This window comes from Cervus elaphus, chromosome 26, assembly GCF_910594005.1.
Source record: "Cervus elaphus chromosome 26, mCerEla1.1, whole genome shotgun sequence".
NCBI lineage: Eukaryota > Metazoa > Chordata > Mammalia > Artiodactyla > Cervidae > Cervus > Cervus elaphus.
This window is the reverse complement of record NC_057840.1, coordinates 33,975,072-33,997,270: the sequence shown is the minus strand read 5'-3', so window position 1 is coordinate 33,997,270 and position 22,199 is coordinate 33,975,072. Positions and strand designations below refer to the sequence as shown.

The 22,199-nt window shown below is 49.4% G+C and overlaps 2 protein-coding genes and 1 pseudogene across 2 annotated transcripts; all 3 read right to left on the bottom strand.

Annotated features, from left to right (window-relative positions):
* Positions 1 to 6,034, bottom strand: LOC122684469 (UL16-binding protein 3-like). The gene is made up of 4 exons (XM_043888590.1): positions 5,718 to 6,034; positions 1,945 to 2,208; positions 1,277 to 1,552; positions 1 to 182 (listed from the first exon to the last, which is right to left on the bottom strand). Exons 1-4 carry the CDS (start codon positions 5,803 to 5,805, stop codon positions 40 to 42), a joined length of 771 nt encoding a protein of 256 aa, XP_043744525.1. The 5' UTR covers positions 5,806 to 6,034; the 3' UTR covers positions 1 to 39.
* Positions 6,035 to 12,462: 6,428 nt separating this feature from the next.
* On the bottom strand, positions 12,463 to 21,236 carry LOC122684463 (UL16-binding protein 3-like). The gene is made up of 5 exons (XM_043888581.1): positions 21,065 to 21,236; positions 15,917 to 16,168; positions 15,418 to 15,693; positions 14,664 to 14,796; positions 12,463 to 13,546 (listed from the first exon to the last, which is right to left on the bottom strand). The coding sequence occupies exons 1-5, from the start codon at positions 21,135 to 21,137 to the stop codon at positions 13,405 to 13,407; spliced, it is 876 nt and encodes a 291-aa protein (XP_043744516.1). The 5' UTR covers positions 21,138 to 21,236; the 3' UTR covers positions 12,463 to 13,404.
* LOC122684086 lies at positions 18,896 to 20,451 on the bottom strand (annotated as a pseudogene).
* Positions 21,237 to 22,199: the final 963 nt, after the last annotated feature.

Below are 22,199 nucleotides of genomic sequence, written 5' to 3'. Positions count from 1 at the left end.
ACCAGGCCCTGTGCCCCTGATTCCCTCTGGATTCTGCCCTCAGTACCTCTTCTTGTAAAGGCTCCAGGCTACTATGATGCCCATTATGAAGAAACTGGCGAGAACCCCGAGGACAATCCTTGTGGTGAGATCGATGGCTGTAGCCCTGGGCTGGACTGCAGGGGGGCCCGTGGTCGGTGATGCTGCAAGGAGAGTAAGAGTCAAGCCCTTGTCCAGACCCCAAACTCAGCAGATGCCTCCTCAGCCCCCTGACTCAGGTACCCCTACTGTGCAGACAGTGTACACCCATCACATGGAGGCCGCAGTGATAGACCCCCAGGTGAGATGGGGGGAAGGGAGGAGCCCAGTCCTCACAGGGCTCTGACAGCTAATGGGGAAGCAAGGTTTCCAACACAGCCACTCAGTCCTGCTGTGACATCAGAGACGGTGACATGAGGATGGAGTCCTCAGGAGCTGACAGCAGAGGTGGTATTGACAGATTTCCAGAAGGAGGATTGGGGACATTTAAAAGAAGATTCCATAAAGAGGGTACAGTGAGAAATAAATCCCAGAAATCAGTAAGATGTCTACAGGTTTGGCATCAGCAAAAATCCATACTCACTCGTTCAAAGGCCTGTGCTGTGAGGAGAGACGTCAGGAGGTGGAAGAGGAAGGAGGATGACAGAGCATCCCCGGGACATTGTTCTCCCAGGACAACTCCCTTTATTTATTTCTCTTTTTACATTCTTTTATTTTATTTAACACCAAAACCACTGTGTATTGGGGTATAGCTGATTAACAACGTTATGATAGTTCCAGGTGAACCGCGAAGGGATCCAACCATAGATATACATGTGCCCCTTCTCCCCTAAGCCCCTCTCCCATCCAGGCTGGCACATAACATTGAGTAGAGTTCCATGTGCTATACAGTGGGAGCTTGTTGGTTATCCGTTAACATATAGCACTGCGTACATGACCTCCCCAAAGTCCCTAACTATCCCTTTCCCTGGGTACACATAAGCTTGTTTTCTAAGTCTGTGAATCTGTTTTGTAAGTTCCTTTGTACTATTTCTTTTTAGATTCCACATATAAGGCATGTCATATGATATTTCTCCTTCTCTTTCTGACTTACATCACTCAGTATGACACTCTCTAGGGCCATCCATGTTTCAGGAACAGCTCACTTTAGATGGATCACTTTGCTAAAACACACACACACACAGACACACACACGCACACCCAGACGGTGGGTTCACATCACCTTGCGTGGACTGCCACGTCCTTATGCTCCTCTCACCTGTGCTCTTCAACATTTCCTCCCAGCGCACCATAAAATCCTGAAGCCAGGCCCGACAGTCTCTCATGGAGACCCTCTTCAAGTAGTCGGTCACAGCTCTGTCATTCTCCCACTTCTCTTTCATCCGCCTCCCTCCAGAATGAACCACTGTCCAGTGTTCATTCTCTGAATCAAAGCGGAGCCACATTTGGCCATTGAAGCCAAACTGCCAGGATCCACTGATGTGTCCATCCTCTTCCCACTGGCACGTCATCCTGGCCTGCAGGGTCAGAGGGCCTGACCCACCGAGGAAAAGAAAGAGCTCAGCCTCTAGACTTGACAAATTCCTTGCCTCACCTTGGTCCACCTCCCCTGGTCCTGGCTAATCAGGCCCTGTTCTCTCCTCCAAGGCCCTCTTCTTCCACTGGACTACTAGGGAAGGACCAATATCCAGTTGAATTTTTCACCCATAAACAAAGGATGTAGCTAAGCCCCCAGTGTGCTCCTTCAGTATTTGGACTTGCTCACTCATCCCTGGACTCAATGGACATGAGTTTGGCTTGATGGACATGAGTTTGAGCAAGCTCTGGGAGTTGGTGAAGGACCGGGAACCCTGCCGTGCTGCAGTCCATGGCGTCGCTAACAGTGGAACACGACTGAGCGACTGACCTGAACTGAACTGAACTCACCTCTGGCCATGTGTTTCTCAGGTATGACGTCAGACAATCGCCACTTGAGCAAGTCCCCGATGTCTCTCAGTGTTTCTGTCTGTGTTTCCCAAGTGTGCGTAGTTTTCACCTCCTCTCCCAATGGACTTGTGGATTGGATCTTGGCGCCACCACAGTCATAGGAGAGAAAAACATTCCCATCTACCTGGCCTTGAACCACACACCATGGCTCTCCAGGACTAGGCTGAGGATCGATGGTGAAGTTGTAGCAAAGAGAGTGAGGATCTGTGAAGGAAAACGCAGATGAGGGCAGAGTTGGGAGAAGAAGACCCTTTACCTCCTCCCTCAACTTATGTGAGAGCAGAGTACAGCTGCAGGGCTGGGTGGGCAGAGCAGGAAGGCCCCCCTGCCCCCCAACACCACCTACAGGCTGAGCAAGTGGAGAAGGCTCATAACATTATCTCCACTCTGCTCCTAAGGCCAACACAGAACCCAAAGCTGCAGAAAGGAGAATTCACAATTAGGGGTCACAGGACTTAGCAAGGCCAGGGAGATGCTGCTGATCTACAACTAGGAAGGGTCTTGGAAGCCTGGAGAAAGGCCTGGCCCACCTGGCTTGAAAGAGAAAATCCAGAACTTCCGAGGCAGGTGGTAGAGGAGGGGATTAAAGGCTCAGAGAAGCGAATCTGCCAGGGCGGACATGGTTTGAAAGGGCAGGAAGGTGTGCAGGCCACCAGGTTCTGTGGAGCCCAAGAGGAAAGAGTGGAGGAGAAGCATCTCCAACAGGTCCAGGATGACTCTTGCTGAAGGTCATCAATGGTGGGAGGAGATGGTGTACCTGTGGGCTTCCAGCAGGAGTAAGGATGGAGAAGGTGGAAAGAGCTGATGCCAGGGGGAGTGCTCTATTTCAGACACAAAGTAAATGCAGTGGTCAAAGTGACTAGAGAGTCCCAGTGTAGCCAGGCCTGACTGCAGAGAGTGTGATGCTGGCTCATAGCACAGGGCAACCCTAGAGGCAAACGGATGAGCAGTGAGCGCTGTTAAAAACTACACGATTGAAAGGAAAAATTAAAAAACAAAACCAGAGACAAACACAAGACTGGATGTTCAGGAAGCTGAATGCTGACATGCCAACAAAATGTCCAGATCCTCTGTGCAGTTTCCAGCACTGAGTCAGGTCTTATATTCAGAATCCATTACTAGAGACAGAGATGCCAGGCATTAGCAAGGAGGGCCCTCTTATCACCACAGCAAGTGCACAGGTCCTTCTGGCCTTTGGAAGCCACATGGTCAGTGACTGGGGTAAGTGTACACTTGGCAGAGAAGCCACCCCCATATTCACAAGGACCTAGTGTTGGTCTGACATCATGTCCAGCAATCTGAAACATCACCACGGCCGCCTGTTATTACTGTGGTGCCTGAGGTCTGTGGTAAGGAATACACAACTCTCCCACATCCTGCTCACAGGAATGTCACCCATTCACTGATCCTCATTTCACATTCTCATTCACATTTCACATCCACTGCATTTGCAATATGAATGAAAAATCTTCACAGATAGTAAATTGCCGTGAGGGCTAACATAGAAGCAATTTCCAAGTTCACACTTCTGACACTGACTTTCATCCCCCAATAGTACGTGTGAACAATGTCATATTCTGGAGAAAATGTTAGAGTACCAACCTACAACCTCTCCAGGGCTGCAGGCGTGTCATCCCTATCCTATCTCCATTTAATTCCTAGTGCAGCCATTGATTTCTATAATTGTACATATGACATAATTCAGGCTCTGTAGACCATAGTTTTCTGTTACAACTGCTGTCCTAGCACAAAAGCAGTCACAGACGATTGGTGAACGATGACCTGCTTCTTGGGCAGATGACCCAGCAGAACCTGTGACGTCAGAGGTATCTGTGGTCAGAAAGGCTCTATGTGCCGAATATGGCATTTTACTTGGAGGTTCACAACACAGACCCTTTATGTCCTGAAGCAAGGCCAAGCGATGTGCAGTGGGGAATACTACACCATTTAAATGTGGCTCCTGCTATGGTCCTGGGGGCTGGTAGAGATGAGGCCTCTGGTCCTGGAATGTCAAAGTTGTCCATCATGATCTGGGCTCATCAACCCCTAAACATTAGTTCAGATGGACCAGCCATCATAGGATAGAATTGATCATGTGGTTTGGCATAAGCAGGGCCACAGGGAACAAATAAGATGTACCTGCGGGTGGCCTAGGCCTGACATCAGAATGGTTGTATGACCACTGTTCTCCAGGGCCTGCCCCCGTGGCTCGGCAGTAAGGAATTCGCCTGCAACATAGGAGCTGAAGTAGATGTGGGATCTATCCCTGGGTGAGAGAAGATCCCATGGAGGAGGGCATAGCAACCCATTCCGGTGTTCTTGCCTGGAGAATCTCTTGGACAGAGGACCCTGGTGGGCTATAATCCATAGGGCTGCAAAGAGTTGGACATGACTGAAGCGGCTTAGCATGCACACACTATTCTCTGCTCATGCCTGAGACTTCAGGCAGTGTCCCCTATATCTCCATGGACCAAGGAAGCCACTCTAGAGCAGAGGGGGTCAGGGGACATTAGCCCATATCTGCTGGACCCACACTCCTTTCACATTCATGCCAACCAGAACCTACAAGACAGGACAGAGTAAGTTTCTGGTTCATAAACAGGAAGCTAAGGCACCCCTTGGATGAATCCCTAGGGGATGAATCATCTATCACTGTGGTGTGACCCAGCGCAGCCACTCGGTTCTTTTGGTTTTTCAGGTCATCTTTGCCTGCTCTTCTAGCACAAATGTGAAGATGTATTAACCACACAGACACCAAATGGCTTGTGGAGACTGACAGATTTACTCTCTGTCTTTTGAAGAAAAGGTTCTCCAACTCCTGTCCTTTTTTTCCTTTCCAACTCCTGTCTTAACTAATGGCTATTATAGACCGCTGTGTCCATGGTCTTAGGGAATATGAATGTGGGACCGAAGGGTAGAAGTGGGGGTGCCCTGTGTCAGATACTTTGGGAAACTCTTTTCCTAGCTCTCCTGCTTTATGTCCTGGGGGCCAGGCTGGGAGGCTTCTGCTGGGGTGAATTCTCAGGCAAGAGGATAGGGTGCCAGTTGACAGAGGGCAGGTTTAGGGTCCCTTCACAGATGGGAAGTTGTTGGAGGCCCTGAGGTTCTTGGGATGGGGAGGGATATGGAAAGAATAGTGTTGTAACCAAGCAGGACTCTAAGGAGGCTTCCTAGGACAGACTCCACCCATCTCCCCGCCCCTCCCTCCCGCACTGCCCGCCCACTCCCCACCCAGGTTGCGGACTCCACCTAGACCCCTGCCCATCTCCCGCTCCCACCCTCCGCCCAACGCAACTGGTCAGACTGCACCCCGCCTTCCCCCGCACCCCGTGGGTTCGGTCCCTCGGGAGCGGCCGCGACCTGTCCTGCACGGACTCCAACGGATCCGAATCCCCGAGGGGCGGCCCGGGGATTGCAGCAGCACTTCTTGCGGCCGCCCTGGCTCCCACTTCTCCCTGCTTCCCCTCCCTTCCTGCTGGGATTTCTTTTTCACCCAGATCGTGTCTTTTACATACAGGGATTGGGAGGGCCGGGAGACGGCAACCAGCCCGGGAGTGGGGGCGGAGGAGCAGGAGCGCAGCGGGAAAGGAGCGCGCGGAGTCTAAAAGCAGGAGGCGGCCCGGCGCAGGTTCCCGAACCCGGCGGACACCCGCGTCCCTCTCGGGGTCTTAAGGCCCCGCGTCCGCTCCCGGTAGGTTAATCCCCGAACTCACCGCCTGGCGCCGTGCAGAACCAGAGAGACCCGAGTAGAAGCAGGGCCGCCAAACTAAGACGCGCTACGGAGTCAGTGGTCGTGGCCATCAACACGTGGAAGGTCTTTGATCTGACTTCGCTGGGAGAGCGGAGCTATTTATATGAGAGGCCGCCCTGCCCTCGCGTCCATTCCCACCACTTCCCCGCCGGGTCACCCCGCCCCCTTCCTCCTCAGGTGACGCCCGGACAGTTCCGGGGAACCGGGGCCTCCTTCTCCGGAGTCCGAAGCCTCGCCTGGCCCCACCCAGCCGCCCCCTCCTGACTGACTCCTGTCTCCTCCTGTCCCTCAGCGTTTCTTTTCTCCTCCGAATCCTTCTGGCCCCTCAACTTTCCTCCCATCCCCGCCTGCAGTCTTCCTGTGGTGGTGTCCCTCAGTCGTGTCCGACTCTTGCGACCACGTGGACTGTAGCCCGCCGGGCTCTTCTGACCGTGGGGATTCTCCAGGCAAGAGTCCTTCAGTGGGTCGCCATGGCCTCCTTCTTCGGATCTTCCTGACCCTAGGATCGAAGCCCGATCTCTTACGTTGCAGGCAGAGGCTTGACCGACTAAGGTTGGAGGGAAGCCCTGCTCTTCTTAAAAGACTCAAGATTTCCACGCCACCCACCACCCCACAGCTACCCACACCAAAGAACTCTGCGGATCTCTTGAAAGGGCCTGGAGACAGCCCTTCATTGCAGTGTCATCAGCAATATGTTTTCTAGTCGTTTTTGTCCCAGAGTAGTCCTAGACCTTTTGTGGGCCAAAGTGACTGTTCATTAGAAAGAGTTTGAGGACTGAGGCCAGAACCTGAATTTCCAGGTTCCCGGTGGAGACCGGGATCCAGCGCTGCCACCGGGCGCCACCTGGCGGGCTCTTCCGGCTGCTTGTTCTACACTGGTAGCCTGTGTGATCCATTTTCCTCCTCCTCAAAATTTACTTTTATGCAGCATCCAGCCAGCACTGAACATCTCACGTTCACATCTCAGGGCTATCCGCTGATGATGAGTGAGATGATCTATCACTCTTTGGGACTGACAAGACCTCCTAATTCTTGGGAAGTGGTCTATCTATGACATAGAGGTTTATCAATGACATTGAGAGATCAACGTCTGTGACAGAGGGATCCATCTCTGTTATTTCGGGGCTCTTGGGCTTGACTAGCTTCAGGGGTGACTGAGCCCTGACCTCGGAGGGTCGCGCTGACCCCTCAACACGGGCAGTGCTCCATTTCATGTCTTGTCACTGAGTGAGGCTGGCTTCCCTCTTTCTAGATTTGGAAATGGATGCGAGCAGAATATTAAGGAAGTAGCAAGAGCAATCAGGTGGAGTTTCATGTTCTTTTAGGGAGGCTCGTTGTCAACACTCATTAAAATCACCTCCCGGTTGATTCTACTCCCATCTGGGGTCTACTCTGTGTCCAGGTGCCGGGAGAACGCACGGGTGGGGGTGGCCAGGCCTGTCCAGAGAGGCCCGTTGTCCCCCACCTGGCTGCCCTGACCAGGACTCTAACACTGTCCCTCTTTCTCCTGTTCTCCCAGTCACTTGCCTCTTCACCAGACTCCTCCACTGGAGCTACATGGTCCCCGTGTTGCCTCTTGCCAGAGATTAAACCCAGGCCCCTGTTCCCCAGGCCTATGCATGAGAGTCTTCCCCTGACACATCCATCACCTGAACCCACAAAGTTGCTTCCCCACCCAAGCCTGTGTCCAGTCCTCCTCCCAGGCCACATGTGTCTCTTGTCCCCAAATTGTTACACACCAGGCTCTTGGACTCCTTAATCTATCAGAGGAGAGACAATAGAAATAAATCAAATTTCTTAATCAAAAGAAATTGAGGCAAGGCTTTATTGGGGCTCTTGCTGCACCATAGGGGAGCGAGAACAAATGACAGGTTCCTTCCTTGCTTGCTCCCCAAGGTGGTGGGGCGAGCTGGTTCCTTCTATGGGGTGAGGGGAGGGGTGTGCCCAGGGGTCAGTCAGAGGGGTGGCTTAGGTGACCTGCTGATCCCTTAAGTGTTGTGTGCTGGGGGCCCGTGAGATATGCTGCTTTTCCTCTGGGCTCTTCAAAAGTGGCAGTTGGGTTTTTCATCTCTTTTTCATCTTTTTCCCAGAATTTGCTCCAAATACTCAACTAAAAAACAGTCTAGTTTTAAAAGACTTTATGCTTTATTGGGTGTAGCTGATTAACAAATAGTGTTGGGATAGTTTCAGGTGAACAGCTAAGGGACTCAGCCATGTACATACATGTATCCATTCTCCCTACACTCCGCTCCTGACAGGCAGCCACATAACACTGAACAGAGTTGTGGGTTTGATCTCTGCACTGGGAAAATCCCTGGAGAAGGAAAGGCCAACCCACTCCAGTATTCTTGCTGGAAAATTCCATGGACAGAGGAGCTGGCAGGGTACAGTCCATGAGGACAGAGTTGGACACACACAGAGTGTGCACACACAGACACACCATATGCCATATATAGGTCCTTGATGGTTATCCATTTTAAGTAGAGCAGCATGTACATGACCTTCCCAAACTCCCTAACTATCCCTTTCTGCTTCCTTCCCCCAGCAACTGAAAGTTCACTCTTTAAATATGGGAGTCTGTTTCTGAGAATGTAAAACATCCTTATTGCTGATATGAAGAAAGTTTTGCAGGTCTGGATAGAAGATACAACCAGCAACAATATTTTCTGAGACCAAAGCCTAGTTGAGATCAAAGCCCTAACTCTCTTAATTTCTATGAAGGCTAAGAGAGGTGAAAAAGCTGCAGAAGAAAAATTTGAAGATAGCAGGGGGTTGGTTCATGAAGCTTATGGAAAGAAGCCATCTCCATAAAATAAAGTGCAGAGTGTAGTACAAGACCTGACAGAGAAGCTGCCACAAGTTATCCAAGAGATATAGCTGAGATAATCTATGAAGGTGACCATACTAAGTTAGACATTTGCAGTGCAGACAAAAGGGCCACCTATTGGAAGAAGATGCCCACCAGGACTTTGATACCTGGAGAGGAGTAGTCAATGCCTGGCTTCAAAGATTCCAAGAACAGGCTGATTCTCTTGATAAGGACTAATGCAGCAGATTACTGGAAGTCGATGGTCATTTATCACTTGGAAAATTCTAAGGCCCTTTAGAATTAGGCTGAATTTGTTCTGGCTGTGCTCCGTAAATGAAACAATGAAGCCTGGATGACAGCCTATCTGTTTACAACATTGGTGGCCAAATATTTCAAGTCCACAATGGCGATCTATTGCTCAGAAAGAAAGATTCCTTTCAAAATATTACTGCTGATTGACAAAGCATCCAAGAGCCTGATGGAGAAGTACAATGAGATCCATGTTATTTTCATGGATGCCAACACTGGTAAAGAGTACTGCATGCTACGGATAAATCTGTGAAAAGAAGAGTCATAGGATGTGGAAAACCTCATTGTTGTCCTCTTTTCAGAAATTGCCCTGCCCACCCCAACCTTCAGCAACCACCTCCCTGATCAGTCAGCAGACATAGGCACTGAGACAAGACCCTCCACTGGCAAAAACATGTTACCTCATGAAGGCACAGATGATGCTCAAACAACTTTATTTTAGAAACACAGCATTGTTAAACTCTGTATATTATTTATCTAGTCATAAAGCTATTGCACACTTAACAGACTTCAGACAGTGTCAACAAAGCTATATACAAAGTGGGAAATGAAAGTTTGATTGATTCTCTTTATTATGATATTCAATTTATTTCTCTGGTCTGGAACCCAAGCTGAACTATCTCTGAGGTTTTGCTGTATCTACATGGCTTTTGGTCCACATTTTCCATTTGGAACTAACACTGGGTTGATTGTGGAGTAGGATGAGTGAATGATCTACCGTTGAGATACAGTGAAATAGACATCTCAGGACATTATTCAATTTTTCTCCTACAAATGATGTGAGAAAATCCCTGTTATTGCATTTCTGGTACCCCTTGATCCTGATTTATTAAAAAGGCTGTCATTGATATCAATCTGTGAGGATATCCCAGCAGTTTTTTTTATCAGGTTGATTATTCAGGATATGTTCAAACCTTTCACAGGTTTACACTTCTGTGAAGACCTACATGACCTTCTAGAACTAACACCAAAAAAAGATGTCCTTTTCATCATAGGGGAATGGAATGAAAAAGTAGGAAGTCAAGAGATTCCAGGAGGAACAGGCAAGTTTGGCCTAGGCGTATAAAATGAAGGAAGGAAAAGGTTATTTGAGTTTTGCCAAGAGAACACGCTAGTCCTAGGAAAAACACTCTTCCAACAAAACAAGAGATGACTCTACACATGGACATCACCAGATGGTCAATACTGACGTCAGACAGATTATATTCCTTGTAGCCAAAGGTGGAGAACCTCTATATAGTTAGCAAAAGCAAGACCGGGAGCTGACTGTGGCTCAGATCATGAGCTCCTTATGGTAAAATTCAGACTTAAATTGAAGAAAGTAGGAAAAACCACTAGGCCATTCAGCTATGACCTGAATCAAATCTCTTCTATTATACAGTGGAAGTGCCAAATAGCTTCAAAGCATTATATCTGGTACACAGAGCGCCTGAAGAACTATGGATGCAGGTTCATGACGTCATACAGAAAGTGCTGACCAAAACCATCCCCAGGAAAAAGAAATGCAAGAAGGCAAAATGGTTGTCTGAGGAGGCCTTACAAATAGCTGAGAAAAGAAGAGATGCGAAAGGAAAAGGAGAAAAGGAAAGATCTATCTATCTGAATGCAGAATGCCCAAGAATAGCAAGGAGAGATAAGAAAGACTTCCTAGATGATCAGTGCAAATAGAGGAAAACAATAGAAAGGGAAAGACTAGAGATCTCTTCAAGAAAATTGGAGATACCATGGGAATATTTCATGCAAAGATGGACACAATAAAGGACAGAAACAGCAAGAACTTAACAGAAGCAGAAGAGATGAAAAAGGGGTGGCAAAAATAGACAGAAGAAGTATACAAAAAAAGATTTTAATCACCCCGATAACCATGGTGGTGTGGTCACTCATTTAGAGCTAGATATTTTGGAGTGTGAAATCAAGTGGGCCTTAGGGAGAATTACTAAGAACAAAGCTAGTGGAGGTGATGGAATTCCAGGTGAATGATTTAAAATCCTAAAAGATGATGCTCTTAAAATGCTGCACTGAATAGGCACTCAATATTTGGAAAACTCCACAATGGTCACAGGACTGGAAATGGTCAGTTTTCATGTTCAAGCTACCATAGCAGTATACACATCTCACAGCAAGGTCATGCCCCAAATCCTTCAAGCTAGGCTTCAGCGGTATGTGAAGCAAGAATTCCCAGATGTATAAGCTGGATTTAAAAATGCAGAGGAAGCAGAGGTCAAATTGGTAACACCTGCTGGATTACAGAAAAGGTAAGGCAATTCCAGAAAACATCTACTTCTGCTTCATTGACTATGCAAGAGCCTTTGACTGTGTGGATCACAACAAACTGTGGAAAATTCTTAAAGAGATGGGAATACGGGACCAGCTTACCTGTCTCCTGAGAAGCCTATATGCAGGACACAAAGCAATAGTCAGAACAAGACATGGAACAATGGACTGGCTCAAAAATGGAGCAAGTTAAGGCTGTATGTTGTCACTCTCCTTATTCAAATTCTATGCAGAGTACATTGTGTGAAATGCTGGGCTGGATGAATCCCAAACTGGAATCAAGTTTGCCTGGACAAATAACCTCAGATGTGCAGATGATAGCAACCGAATGGCAGAAAGTGAAGAGGATCTAAAAAGCCTCTGACAGAAGGTGAAGGAACAGAGTGAAAATGCTGACTTAAAACTCAATTTCGAAAAACTACGATTTTGGCATCCGGGGCCATCACTTCATGGCAATAATATGGGAAATAGTGGAAAAAGAGGCAGATTTTATTTTCTTGACCTCCCAAAGCACTGTGGAAGGTGACTGCAGCCATTAAATGAAAATTAATTTTAATTAAGAAATGAAAAGATGCTTGCTCCTTGGAAGAAAAGCTAAAGAAAAGAAAAAAATAATTTTACAGTGGCCTCTACATGTCTGAGTGAGGGGAAGAATCACACATCTTTCAGTTTAAATCCAAGAGTAGAACTAGTTAAGCTTTGGAAAAAGGCATGTCAAAAGCCAAGACAGGCCAGAAGCCAGGCCTTTAGCATCAAACAGTTGGTCAAGTTGTGAAAGCAAAGGAAAAGTACTTAAAGGAAATCAAAATGGTCCTCTAGTGAACACATGCATGATAAGCAAGCAAAACTGACCATCAAGGTCAAGCGATAAAATTGGTTTGAGAAGAAAAAAGAAAGATGCTGAGTAGGATGTGCAGTGCAAAGACATCACTTTGCCAGTAAATGTTTGTCCAGTCAAAGCTATGGATTTTCCAGTAGTGATGCACGTGAGAGTTGGACCGTAAAGAAGGCTGAGTGCTAAAGAACTGATGCTTTTGAATTGTAGTGCTACATAGGACTCTTGAGATTCCCTTGGACTGCAAGGAGATGAAACCAGTCCATCCTAAAGGAAATCAACCCTGAATATTCATTGGTAGGACTGAAGCTGAAGATGAAACTCCAATACTTTGATTCCTGATGTGAAGGGCCAAGTCATTGGAAAAGACCCTGATGCTGGGAAAGCTTGAGGGCAGGAGGAGAAGGGGGCAACAGAGGATGAGATGGTTGGATGGCATCACTGACTCAATGGAGATGAGTCTGACAGTACTCTTCGAGATACTGAGAGACAGGGAAGCCTCATCTGCTGCAACCATGTGGCCGCAAAGAGTTGGACACGACTTAACGACTGAACAACAATTCACGATATGTGAACCGCTCAATCAGTGGCCAAAAAGTTACAATTTATCTTCTTTATTTGTAGTAATTCATTATTTATTCTGAATATGAATCTCAATCAATGGGGAAATAAACCTACTTTTCAAAACAGACATAGTTTATGTGGTAAAGTCTGGCTCCTCCTTGCAGAGGGGGAGGCATAGAGGAACACAGCAGAGTCACCACTGAGGGTGCAGATCTCGATGAAATAAACAACGATTTTATTGCTCAAGTTCCAGAATATATCTTTGGATCCAGGTTATCAGGATACGGTTGGGATCGAGAGCTAGACTGCATGTTACTTTAAGAGCTTTCTTTTTATTCTTCGCTTCCACAATAAATGTAGCTCAATCATCAGTTCTGTTTAATCCCAGAAGGTGGAAAAACGGTGAAATGTCCTGAGTTCCCTCCTTGATTAGAAAAAGAAGCTTGAAGTATTTATATTTTTTGTAATAGTGAAATACTGACTTAAATATTACTATATGAAATAAAATGACTAAAAGAGACATTCAGACATAATATTTTGTTCTGTTGAAAATACTCTGAAGATGTTTCTCTGAACGTAGAAAGGATCCCTGAGTCCTGTAATAGCAGATGGTATTTTTCTTCCACTATCACCATTTGCAACACTGAGATTGCCATACAGAGAAGAGTCTCATTTTCCCAAACTAGAAGAAGAAAGTGTCCTGTTTGAGGAGATTTCTTATTCAGCAAGTTGAATATTTCAGTGCAGGGATTCCATCACTTAGCACCAAGAGAAAGAGGCAAAAGAGGATGGGAAGAAAAAAAGAGACTGAGAAGCCTGTTCACCATATGACCTGTCAGAAGACAATGAGCATCTGGGTCAGCACAACTGGAAGGCAGGCTCCGCATACTGGTCTGATCTCCTGGCTCTGAAGTGGTCAGTAGAACAAAGGCGGCCAAGCAAAGACTGAGTCCTGAGGCCGACAGAGAATGTGTCAGGGGCTTGATGGGAGCAGCATCTCCTGCAGAAAAGAAAGAGGTATTGGTCCAGGAGGCTAAGGAATCCCGTCACTTTCCTGGGGCTGCCCCTCCCCAGCCTCCCAAGCCCCACCCTCAATAGGGGCTCCTATGTCCTTCACTCCCACCCCTACCCCAGGCCCTGACACCCCCTGCTCAGGCTCAGGACTGGAGCCAGTGAGGAATCAATCTGCTCCCTTTACTCAGGTCCGGATCCCCCCCGAGGGGGGCCTAAAGGACCAGGGACCAGGTCCCGGAGGAGGGGCCTTGCCTCCTGACAGCCCTGGGGGGCTGCAGGCAAACCTCCTTCCTTCGCTCCCCTCCAGCCTCTGAGCCAGCAGCACACACAGCTCTCAGGACCAGGTCCCTGCCCCCCATCTCTTCCTGGTCCCGCCCAGCTGGGCGCCTCCACCCCAGCTCAGGCCCACCATCCCCAGGACCTCTGCTCAAGGCAGGGCCGCTCAGTGATGGAGGCTCTGGGTCCCCAGGAGGCTGGTGACGGGCAGGCCACAGGCTGAGTCAGAACTGCTGCTGCCCCAGGAGCACAGGCCTGGCCTCGCCCCTTCCCACAGTCTCTGCTGTGGGGCTCCTGCCTTGCCTGCTTGGCCCAAGCCACTTCCTGCGAGAACAGGCCTTTGGAGCTGGGTCTGCAAAGGCCTCCTGCCCTTCCTCCTGGGATGAGAGCCCGGCCCCTCTCATCTTGGCCCCTGGGTGGGTCCCCTCCCCGCTGACACGTCATGTGGAGCCCCCATGCTGCTCTCAGCCCCGGGAGTCCTGCCCTCGCCCTGAGCGCCTGCTGTTCTCACACCACCCACCCTGGGCCCTGCCAGCCCGCGGTCTGTGCTCAGTCAGGGGACGTGGCTCAACCCTTTCAGCATCAATAGGCCCTCAGCCTAGTGAGGGCCCCTCCCTTTTCACAATGTCACCTGACAGTGGGGACTCTCAGAACTCAGGGCCGAGCTCGTCCCAGTTCTGCTCTCAGGTGACATGAGGTCTTATCCACCTGCTCATTTCCAGGATGAGGAGGGTCAGTGAGGGGCAGGGGTTGGCTTGGATTTATCTTTCTCCTCCTCACACCATGTCTTGTGCCCCTGCCTTCCCACTGGATTCTGCCCTCAGTACCTGTTCCTGTAAAGGACACAGCCCACGAAGACAGTTATGATGAAACTGGTGAGGAGCACGGGGAGGATCCAGGCTTTAGACTTGGTGGCTGTGGCCGTGGGCTGGACTGCAGAGGGGCCCATGGTCGGTGATGCTGCAAGGAGAGTAAGAGTGATGCCCTTGTCCAGACCCCAAACTCGGCAGATGCATCCTCAGCCCCCCTGACTCAGGTACCCCTACTGTGCAGACAGTTTGCACCCATCACATGGAGGCCACAGTGATAGATCCTCAGGGGAGATGGGGGGAAGGGAGGAGCCCAGTCCTTACGGGGCTCTGACAGCTAATGGGGAAGCAAGGTTTCCAACACAGCCACTCAGTCCTGCTGTGACTCAGAGACGGTGACATGAGGATGGAGTCCTCAGGAGCTGACAGCAGAGGTGGTATTGACAGATTTCCAGAAGGAAGATTGCTGACATTTAAAAGAAGATTCTGGAAAGAGTGAGAAATAAATCCCAGAAATCAAAAAGATGTCTACAGGTTTGGGATCAGCAAAAATCCATCTTCAGTTGTCCAAAGGCCTGTGCTCTGAGGAGCGACGTCAGGAGGTGAAAGAGAAAGGAGGATGACAGAGCATCCACGGGTCATTGTTCTCTCAGGACAACTCAACTCCAATAGATCACGTTCTCAAACACACACACACACACACACACACACACACACACAGGGTCCATGTCACCATGAGGGGACTGTCACTTTCTCCTCCCTTCTCACTTACCCGAGGTCTTCAACATTTTCTCCCAGCACACCATGAAAGCCTGAATCCAGGACTGACAGTCTCCCATTGACATCTTCTTCAGGAAGTCGGTCACATCTCTGTCATTCTCCCACTTCTCTTTCATCCATCTGCCTCCAGGGTGATCCACTCTCCAGTGTCCATTCTCCGAATCAAAGTGGAGGCTCATTATTCCATTCAAGCCAAACTGCCAGGATCCACTGATGTGTCTGTCATCCTCACAGCGACATGTCATCCTGGCCTGCAGGGTGAGAGGGTCTGCTCCCACCATGGGAAAGAAAGAGCTCAGCCTCTGGGCTTGACATATTCTTTGCCCCTGGGTCCACCTCCCCTGGGTCCACGTCCCCTGGGCCCAGCTGATCTGGCCCTGGTCTCTCATGCAGCAGCTGCTCTTTCCACTGGACGAGTAGGGAAGGACCAACATCCAACTGCACTTTTAAGCCCCGATCTGCTCCTCCTGTACTTGGACTTTCTAACTTACCCGTGACCGTGGGTTTCTCCAGTGTAAAGTCACGCAGATGGTCCCTGATATCTCTGAGTGTTTCTATCTGTGTTTCCCAGGCCTTTACGGTTTTCATTTCTTCTGCCAATATACTTGTGAATATGATCTTAGCATGACCACAATCATAGGACAGAAAAACCTCTCCGTCCACCTGGCCTTGAACTTCACACCATGGCTGTCCAGGTCTGGGCTGAGGATCGATGTTGAAGTTATAGGACAGAGAGTGAGCATCTGTGAAGGCAAACCACAGAGAGGGTGAGGGTGGGAGAAGAAGACCCGTGGGCCTCCTCCCCCAGGGCTGTGACAGCAGAGGAAGGCTGCAGGCTGGGCTGACAGAGCAGGACCCCCGTCTGCCCCCCACCCCTCACCAGGCACGACTGAGGAAGACGACGAAGCCTCAGGCAGGCAAGAAACCCCACAGCCCTGGAGACGCCCCATTTCCACTCTGCTCACAAGCTCTGCACATGGCACTAAGCCACACATATGTTTCCAGGGATGGGCCAGGCTGGTTCAAAAGGAAAGGCCCAAACCCAGAGGATGTCAGGTTCTCTCTGAGTGTCTGTGGGAGATGCAGAGGGTAAGGGGGCTGTTCCTGAGGAAGCGGATCACAGCCAGTGGGGGGTGTGGGTGGGGAGGATGAGCACAGAACCCAAAGCTGGAGAAGGGAGAGTTTATAATTATGGGTCACTTGGCTTAGCAAGGCCAGGGAGATGCTGCTGATCTCCCACTAGGATGGGACTTGGAAGCCTGGAGAAAGGCCTGGCCCACATGGCATGAAAGAGAAAGTCCAGAACTTCCGAGGCAGGTGGTAGAGGAGGGGATCCAAGGCTCAGAGAAGTGACTCTGCCAGGGCGGACATGGTGTGAAAGGGCAGGAGTGAGTGCAGTCCACCAGCTCCATGGGAAAGCCTGATGGACTCTATGGAGCCCGAGAGGAAAGCGTGGATGAGAAGCATCTCCAATAGCTCAAGGACGACTTTTGCAGAAGATCAGGGATGGTGGTAGGACATGGTGTTCCTGTGGGCTTCTATCAGGAACAGGGATGGAAGTTGTGGAAAAATCAGATTCCAGGTGGGGATGCTCAGGGTCAGCAGAAAGTAGGTGCAGGGGTCAAAGTGATTAGAGAGTCTCAGTGCCAGCCAGGGCCTGACTGCAGAGAATATGATGCTGGCTCATAGCACAGGGCGATCCTAAAGGCAAACAGATGGGCAGAACCTAGATTCAAACTGTACCATTGAAAGAATTAAAGAGTGGCAGCACACAGGGCTGGATGATCAGGAAGCCAAAGGCAGCCATCCCTACAAAACATCTGATCCAGGCCCATTTTCCAGATCTGAGCCACTTCTCAGAAGGTATCACGAGAGAAAGAAGCCATGTTCTATAGAGGAGGGCCCTTTCATCACCACATCTAGTGCAAAAGTCCTTCCATTCTTTCCGAAAGAGCCACATGGTTATTTACTGGGGTAAGTGAACCTGCAGAAGCAGAAACTACTCTCACATTCACACTGCACCTAGTGTGTTTCTAATATCAGGCACAGGAACCAGAGCATCATCATGGTCCCCCAGTTGTTGAAGCGATGCTCTGACTTCTCAGCCATCAATGGACAGCACTCCAGGTTCTTCTTACAGTGGTTATCACCGGGTCCACAGACCACACAGCGGTCATTTCACATGCCCTGGTCTTGTGACATGCATGGAGACCTGAGTAGCTAGTAAATCAACGTGGGGTGAAGGCTACTGTATTAGTGAACTCCAGATTCAGACTTCAGACCCTACCTCCCCACCCCCAATGGTACATGTACACAATATCCTGGAGGAAATACAGAGACAAGTAACCAAGGTACAACCTCTAGAGGCCTTCAGGAGCTCCAGTTAATTACCACTGTGGCCATAGGTTTCCTGTAATAGTACATAAGAAATATTTTAGGCTTCGCAGACCCTAGGTCTCTGCTGCAATCTGCTGTCCCAGCACAAAAGCAGTCACAATTGGTGAACGGTGAGCATGGCTGGAGCTGCTTCCTGGGCAGATGACCCGGCAGAACCCGTGACATCAGAGGTATCTCTGGTCAGAAAGGTGCTACGTGCCATTTTCTACTTGAAGGCTCACAACACAGACCCCGAGTGTCCTGAAGCTAGGCCATGTCACTTGCAGTGGGGAAAGTCACACCATTTAAATGTGGCTCCTGGTGTGGTCCTGGGGCCTGGCAGAGATGAGGTCTCTGGTCATGGAATGTCAGAGTTGCCCATCATGATGTGGGCTCATTAACCCCTAATCATTAGTTCAGCTAGACCAGCCATCATAGGATAGAAGTGATTATGTGTTTTGGCATAAGCAGGGCCACAGGGAACAAATAAGACCCACCAGCAGCTGGCCTAGATGTGACACTAGAGTTGTTATGTGGCCACTATCCTCTGCTCACACCTGTGGCTTCCCCTATGGGACTTTGGACCAAGGTAGCTATTCTGCAGCAAAGCAGAGGGGACATTAGCCCATAACTGCTGGACGGTTTTTACTTTCCTAAGAAAAAGTACTGCATGTTGAAAACAAATCATTCCCAAAACTAGTGAAAGAAAGCAAAATTCTAAAGGTGAATCACGTGCATTATCTTTAGAAGTTAAGAAAATAAAAAACAGTTGGTAGTAAGATTGTTAGTTCAAATATGTGTGTTTAAACAATTTTAAAAATATTTTGTAAGAATATACCTATACCACAAAGGCAACTATGTGTAAAAAATTTATACAAACATTTTCAGTTCAAGCTAATAAAAGTGATATTGAGAAAGCATTCCACACTAGTAAGTCTGTCTTAGAAAGTTCAGACGCTAAAGCATTCCTAAAGCTCAGTGTTCTGAAAGACAAATCTGCTTCTCTGATGCTGGGTGATGCATGTGACTAGCTGGCTCCAAGTGGGCCTTGACAGGCACATTCCTCCTGACACTGGGGGACTGTAAGAGGAGAGTCAGACACAGGCCCCCAGGGCTGCATGGACCTCTGTGAGACACCAGGCCCTTTGCTGGAACTGCACAACTCCTCTGGATCGAAGGCCCAGCACAAGCCATCACATAAATGGTTCATCAGGACAGTTGATAGGCTGGGCTATTTGGTAACCCTCTTTCAGGTACTCGGCCACATCAAACGGGTAGATGTCCACTTAGGGTGTTTGGCCAGAGTCATAAACACGTGGGCTCTTTAGTAGCAGCATGCTGACTTCTTAGCTGTGGCATGCAGGATCCAGTTCCCCCACAGGGATGGAACCCAGGCCCCTGCATTGGGAGTGTGGAGTCTTAGCCACTGGATCACCAGGGAAGGCTGGAGAACTCATTGTTAACCAGACTTTCAAAAGCCATCCATCGATCCGTGTTTTTGCTGTTCCCCAGACAGTGAGAGTCCATGGGGAACAAAACTCTGGAGAGGGACTGGCTTTGCTCTTAACCTGAAGTTATTCAATGACAGAGCTCCTAGGAGCCAGGTCTTTGTGGATGACTTCCTTCTGACCAGGTAGCTCATTCCACAGGCAATATGAGCAGCCATGTGAACTAGCTTTTATTGAGAAGTTGCCTGTGGACTATTGGCCTCTACATATTTGCACTGTCATAAAAATAATTTAAGATCCCCCAAGTTCATGTAAGGCAATCCACCATGGGCTTTTCCCCTTCTTCTGTTCACACATGGGTAATAGGAAGATTTTTGTGATGAAGATCTCGTAGCTTACAACTTTCAGGGAGCATTGTTGTCACCTGAATTTCAGAAGCTTGATCTCTAACTGTCTTTACAAATGCTTGTTGCTCTTTATCTGGATCTTTTTCATCTACATAATCCCCATGGAAAGTACACCAAAAGGTACCTTCTTAGAGTACATCTTTTGAGTTCCTCTCCCTGGTTAGATACTTTGATATCATTCACCTTAGCTTTGGCCTCCAAAAGAGTGACGCTTCTCAAGTCCTACTCCTCTACCCACAAGGGAGGATAACTGGAGATGGGAGTTGTATTGTTGGGTGTGTTGCCTCTCACATACTGAGGCATCTCGGTAGGACTGGGACTGAGACAGGCCTTGGGAACTACTGCTGGCGCTGATGCTATCTTCCAATTCAATCCTTTTCACACTATGAAGATGCAAAACAGCTAATACTAGTACTACAAGAAATATACCTGGACAGCAAATCCCTAGGCTGATATAAAACACACGTGTAGACACGGCTGGAGCTGCATGTACAGGATCATAAATGGGCTCCTCTGCTGGTCGTTTTGTCCAAGGCTGAAGTTTTACTTCCTCAATTTCTGGATCGCAGCTCTAAGACTGTGAAGCTTTCTGAAGTTACTGTCAAGTTGAGCTATATTTAGTATCATAACTTCAGAATCTACTTTGCCAGGACACGACAGCTCGAGCCCAAACACTGATACAGTGCGTGGGAGTTCCGGGGACAGGGGGCGCCGGGGCGGCAGGCAGCCTAGCGGACCCGAGCGGTACCGGCGGCGGCCTTTCGGATGCGCGTCCCCGGGAGACCGGCCCGCACATCCGTCCGTTCAGAGCTCCAGCCTCCACCGCCCAAGAGAAGCCCGGTCACTCGCCGCCGGTCACCCCCGCCCAGGCCCCAGGATGGCCGCGGAGCTCTCCTCGCCCGGCCGCCCTGCAGGTGTTAACTGATCGGTGATATAGAGCGCTGGTCCTTCAAGGGCCGACAGCAGTAGGGACCAGAAAGGGCTCTGTGCGCAGATCGCAAACTTTTTGCTTTTCGCGGCTTTTCTGGGTCCCTTCCCGCCTGGAGGCAGACGGGTCCCAGCCCGCCGGGCTCCAGGACTCCCACTTCCCAAGGGGCGGGCTGGGCCCTGAGGGGCCTCAACAGCATTCCCTGTAGCGTCCTGGCCCCGTCTTCTCCTAGCGTCACCTCCCAAACTCCCCGCATTACTGCTTCACCCAAGGCACCGCTTCTGCCCCGAGAGCCGGCAAGTAGCCCGGGGGAGCCACCGAGGCGCAAAGGGGCCAAGGGAAGGGAAAGAGGAGGCGGCCGCGGCGCCACCCCGCAAGGAGTTTCGCGAACCCCCGCGCCGTCACCACCCCTGTTCAGGTCGTAACTCACCCAACTTCCACGCGCCCCGCACCCCCCCGCAGCTTCATCCCCGAGCTCACCGCCGGGCGTCCCGCTGAACCAGACAATCAGAAGCAGGACCAGGAAGCCAAGGCAGGTCTCGGGGCCACCCATCTCTCCCTTTGCCACCTGGATCTCAATTTTGCACGAGAGGAGGATGCCAGGTCAGGTGAGCGGATCCTTTCCTCGGGGGCACGTTCTGCACTTCTCTGGCAGCCGGCAGATCCTCTGAGCGGAGGCCAACCCCGGGGCGGGCCGGGCCGGCGCCGGCGTCACCCGGTGAAGCCGCTTCCGTTCTGGTCTCTGCCCCGCCCCACTCGCCGCCGCAAGGGCTGTTGCCGCCGCCTCTTCCCAATTGAGCTGTGCTTGGACTGATGGCCAGAATCTTCTTAGTTAGATCATTTTGTCATTTTGGTCTCCCTAATTAATAGAAATTGATCAGAGGTCAGGGAAGAATCTCTGGCAAGAAGGTCATGGAGGGGAGAGCTCAGGGCTTCCTCCTTCCCCACCTTGAGCTTGCCTTGGATGATCACTGACCTTGCACTGTACTGAGTTTCCTCAGGGTTCTCCACACCATGTTAGGAAAACTTGAAGGAGCTTTTCAGCCAGCCCAGTTACTGTTTCCGGTGCCAGTTCAGGTGGCAAACTTAACTGATAAAGGTCGTCTGTGTCCTGACCCTTCCACTGACCTGCCCTTCTCTCATCTCTCTCCCTCTCCTCGGGTTTTCTGAGTCCCAGAGACACAGAAGTGTTGAAATTAGGCCAGTTCATCACTCTGCAAGTTTGCTTCAGTCCCATTTGTTTATTATTCCTTCAAATGTCAATGCCAATGCATTTTGAAGAAGGATTCTGTATAATTCTACAGCTTGTTTGCCCCTCCTTTTTTTTAAAATATATAATTGTACAAACTTTGAAAATTACATAGGTTATAATGATCCAGCATTATTTGTCATTCAAAAAAAAAAAAAAAAAACCAATTTTCTCTTGGTCCCAGCAACCATTCAGGGGAAATTAAAGTTCCTGAAAGAAGGCCAATTCCAGATGGATTCTACTCTGGTAGAATCAGAAAACAAAAAGATGAGCAAAAGCAATAAATAAATGGGTCTTCATCAAGCTTACATACTTTTGCACAGCTAGGAAACCATAAACAAAACAAAAAAGGCAAACTACTGAATG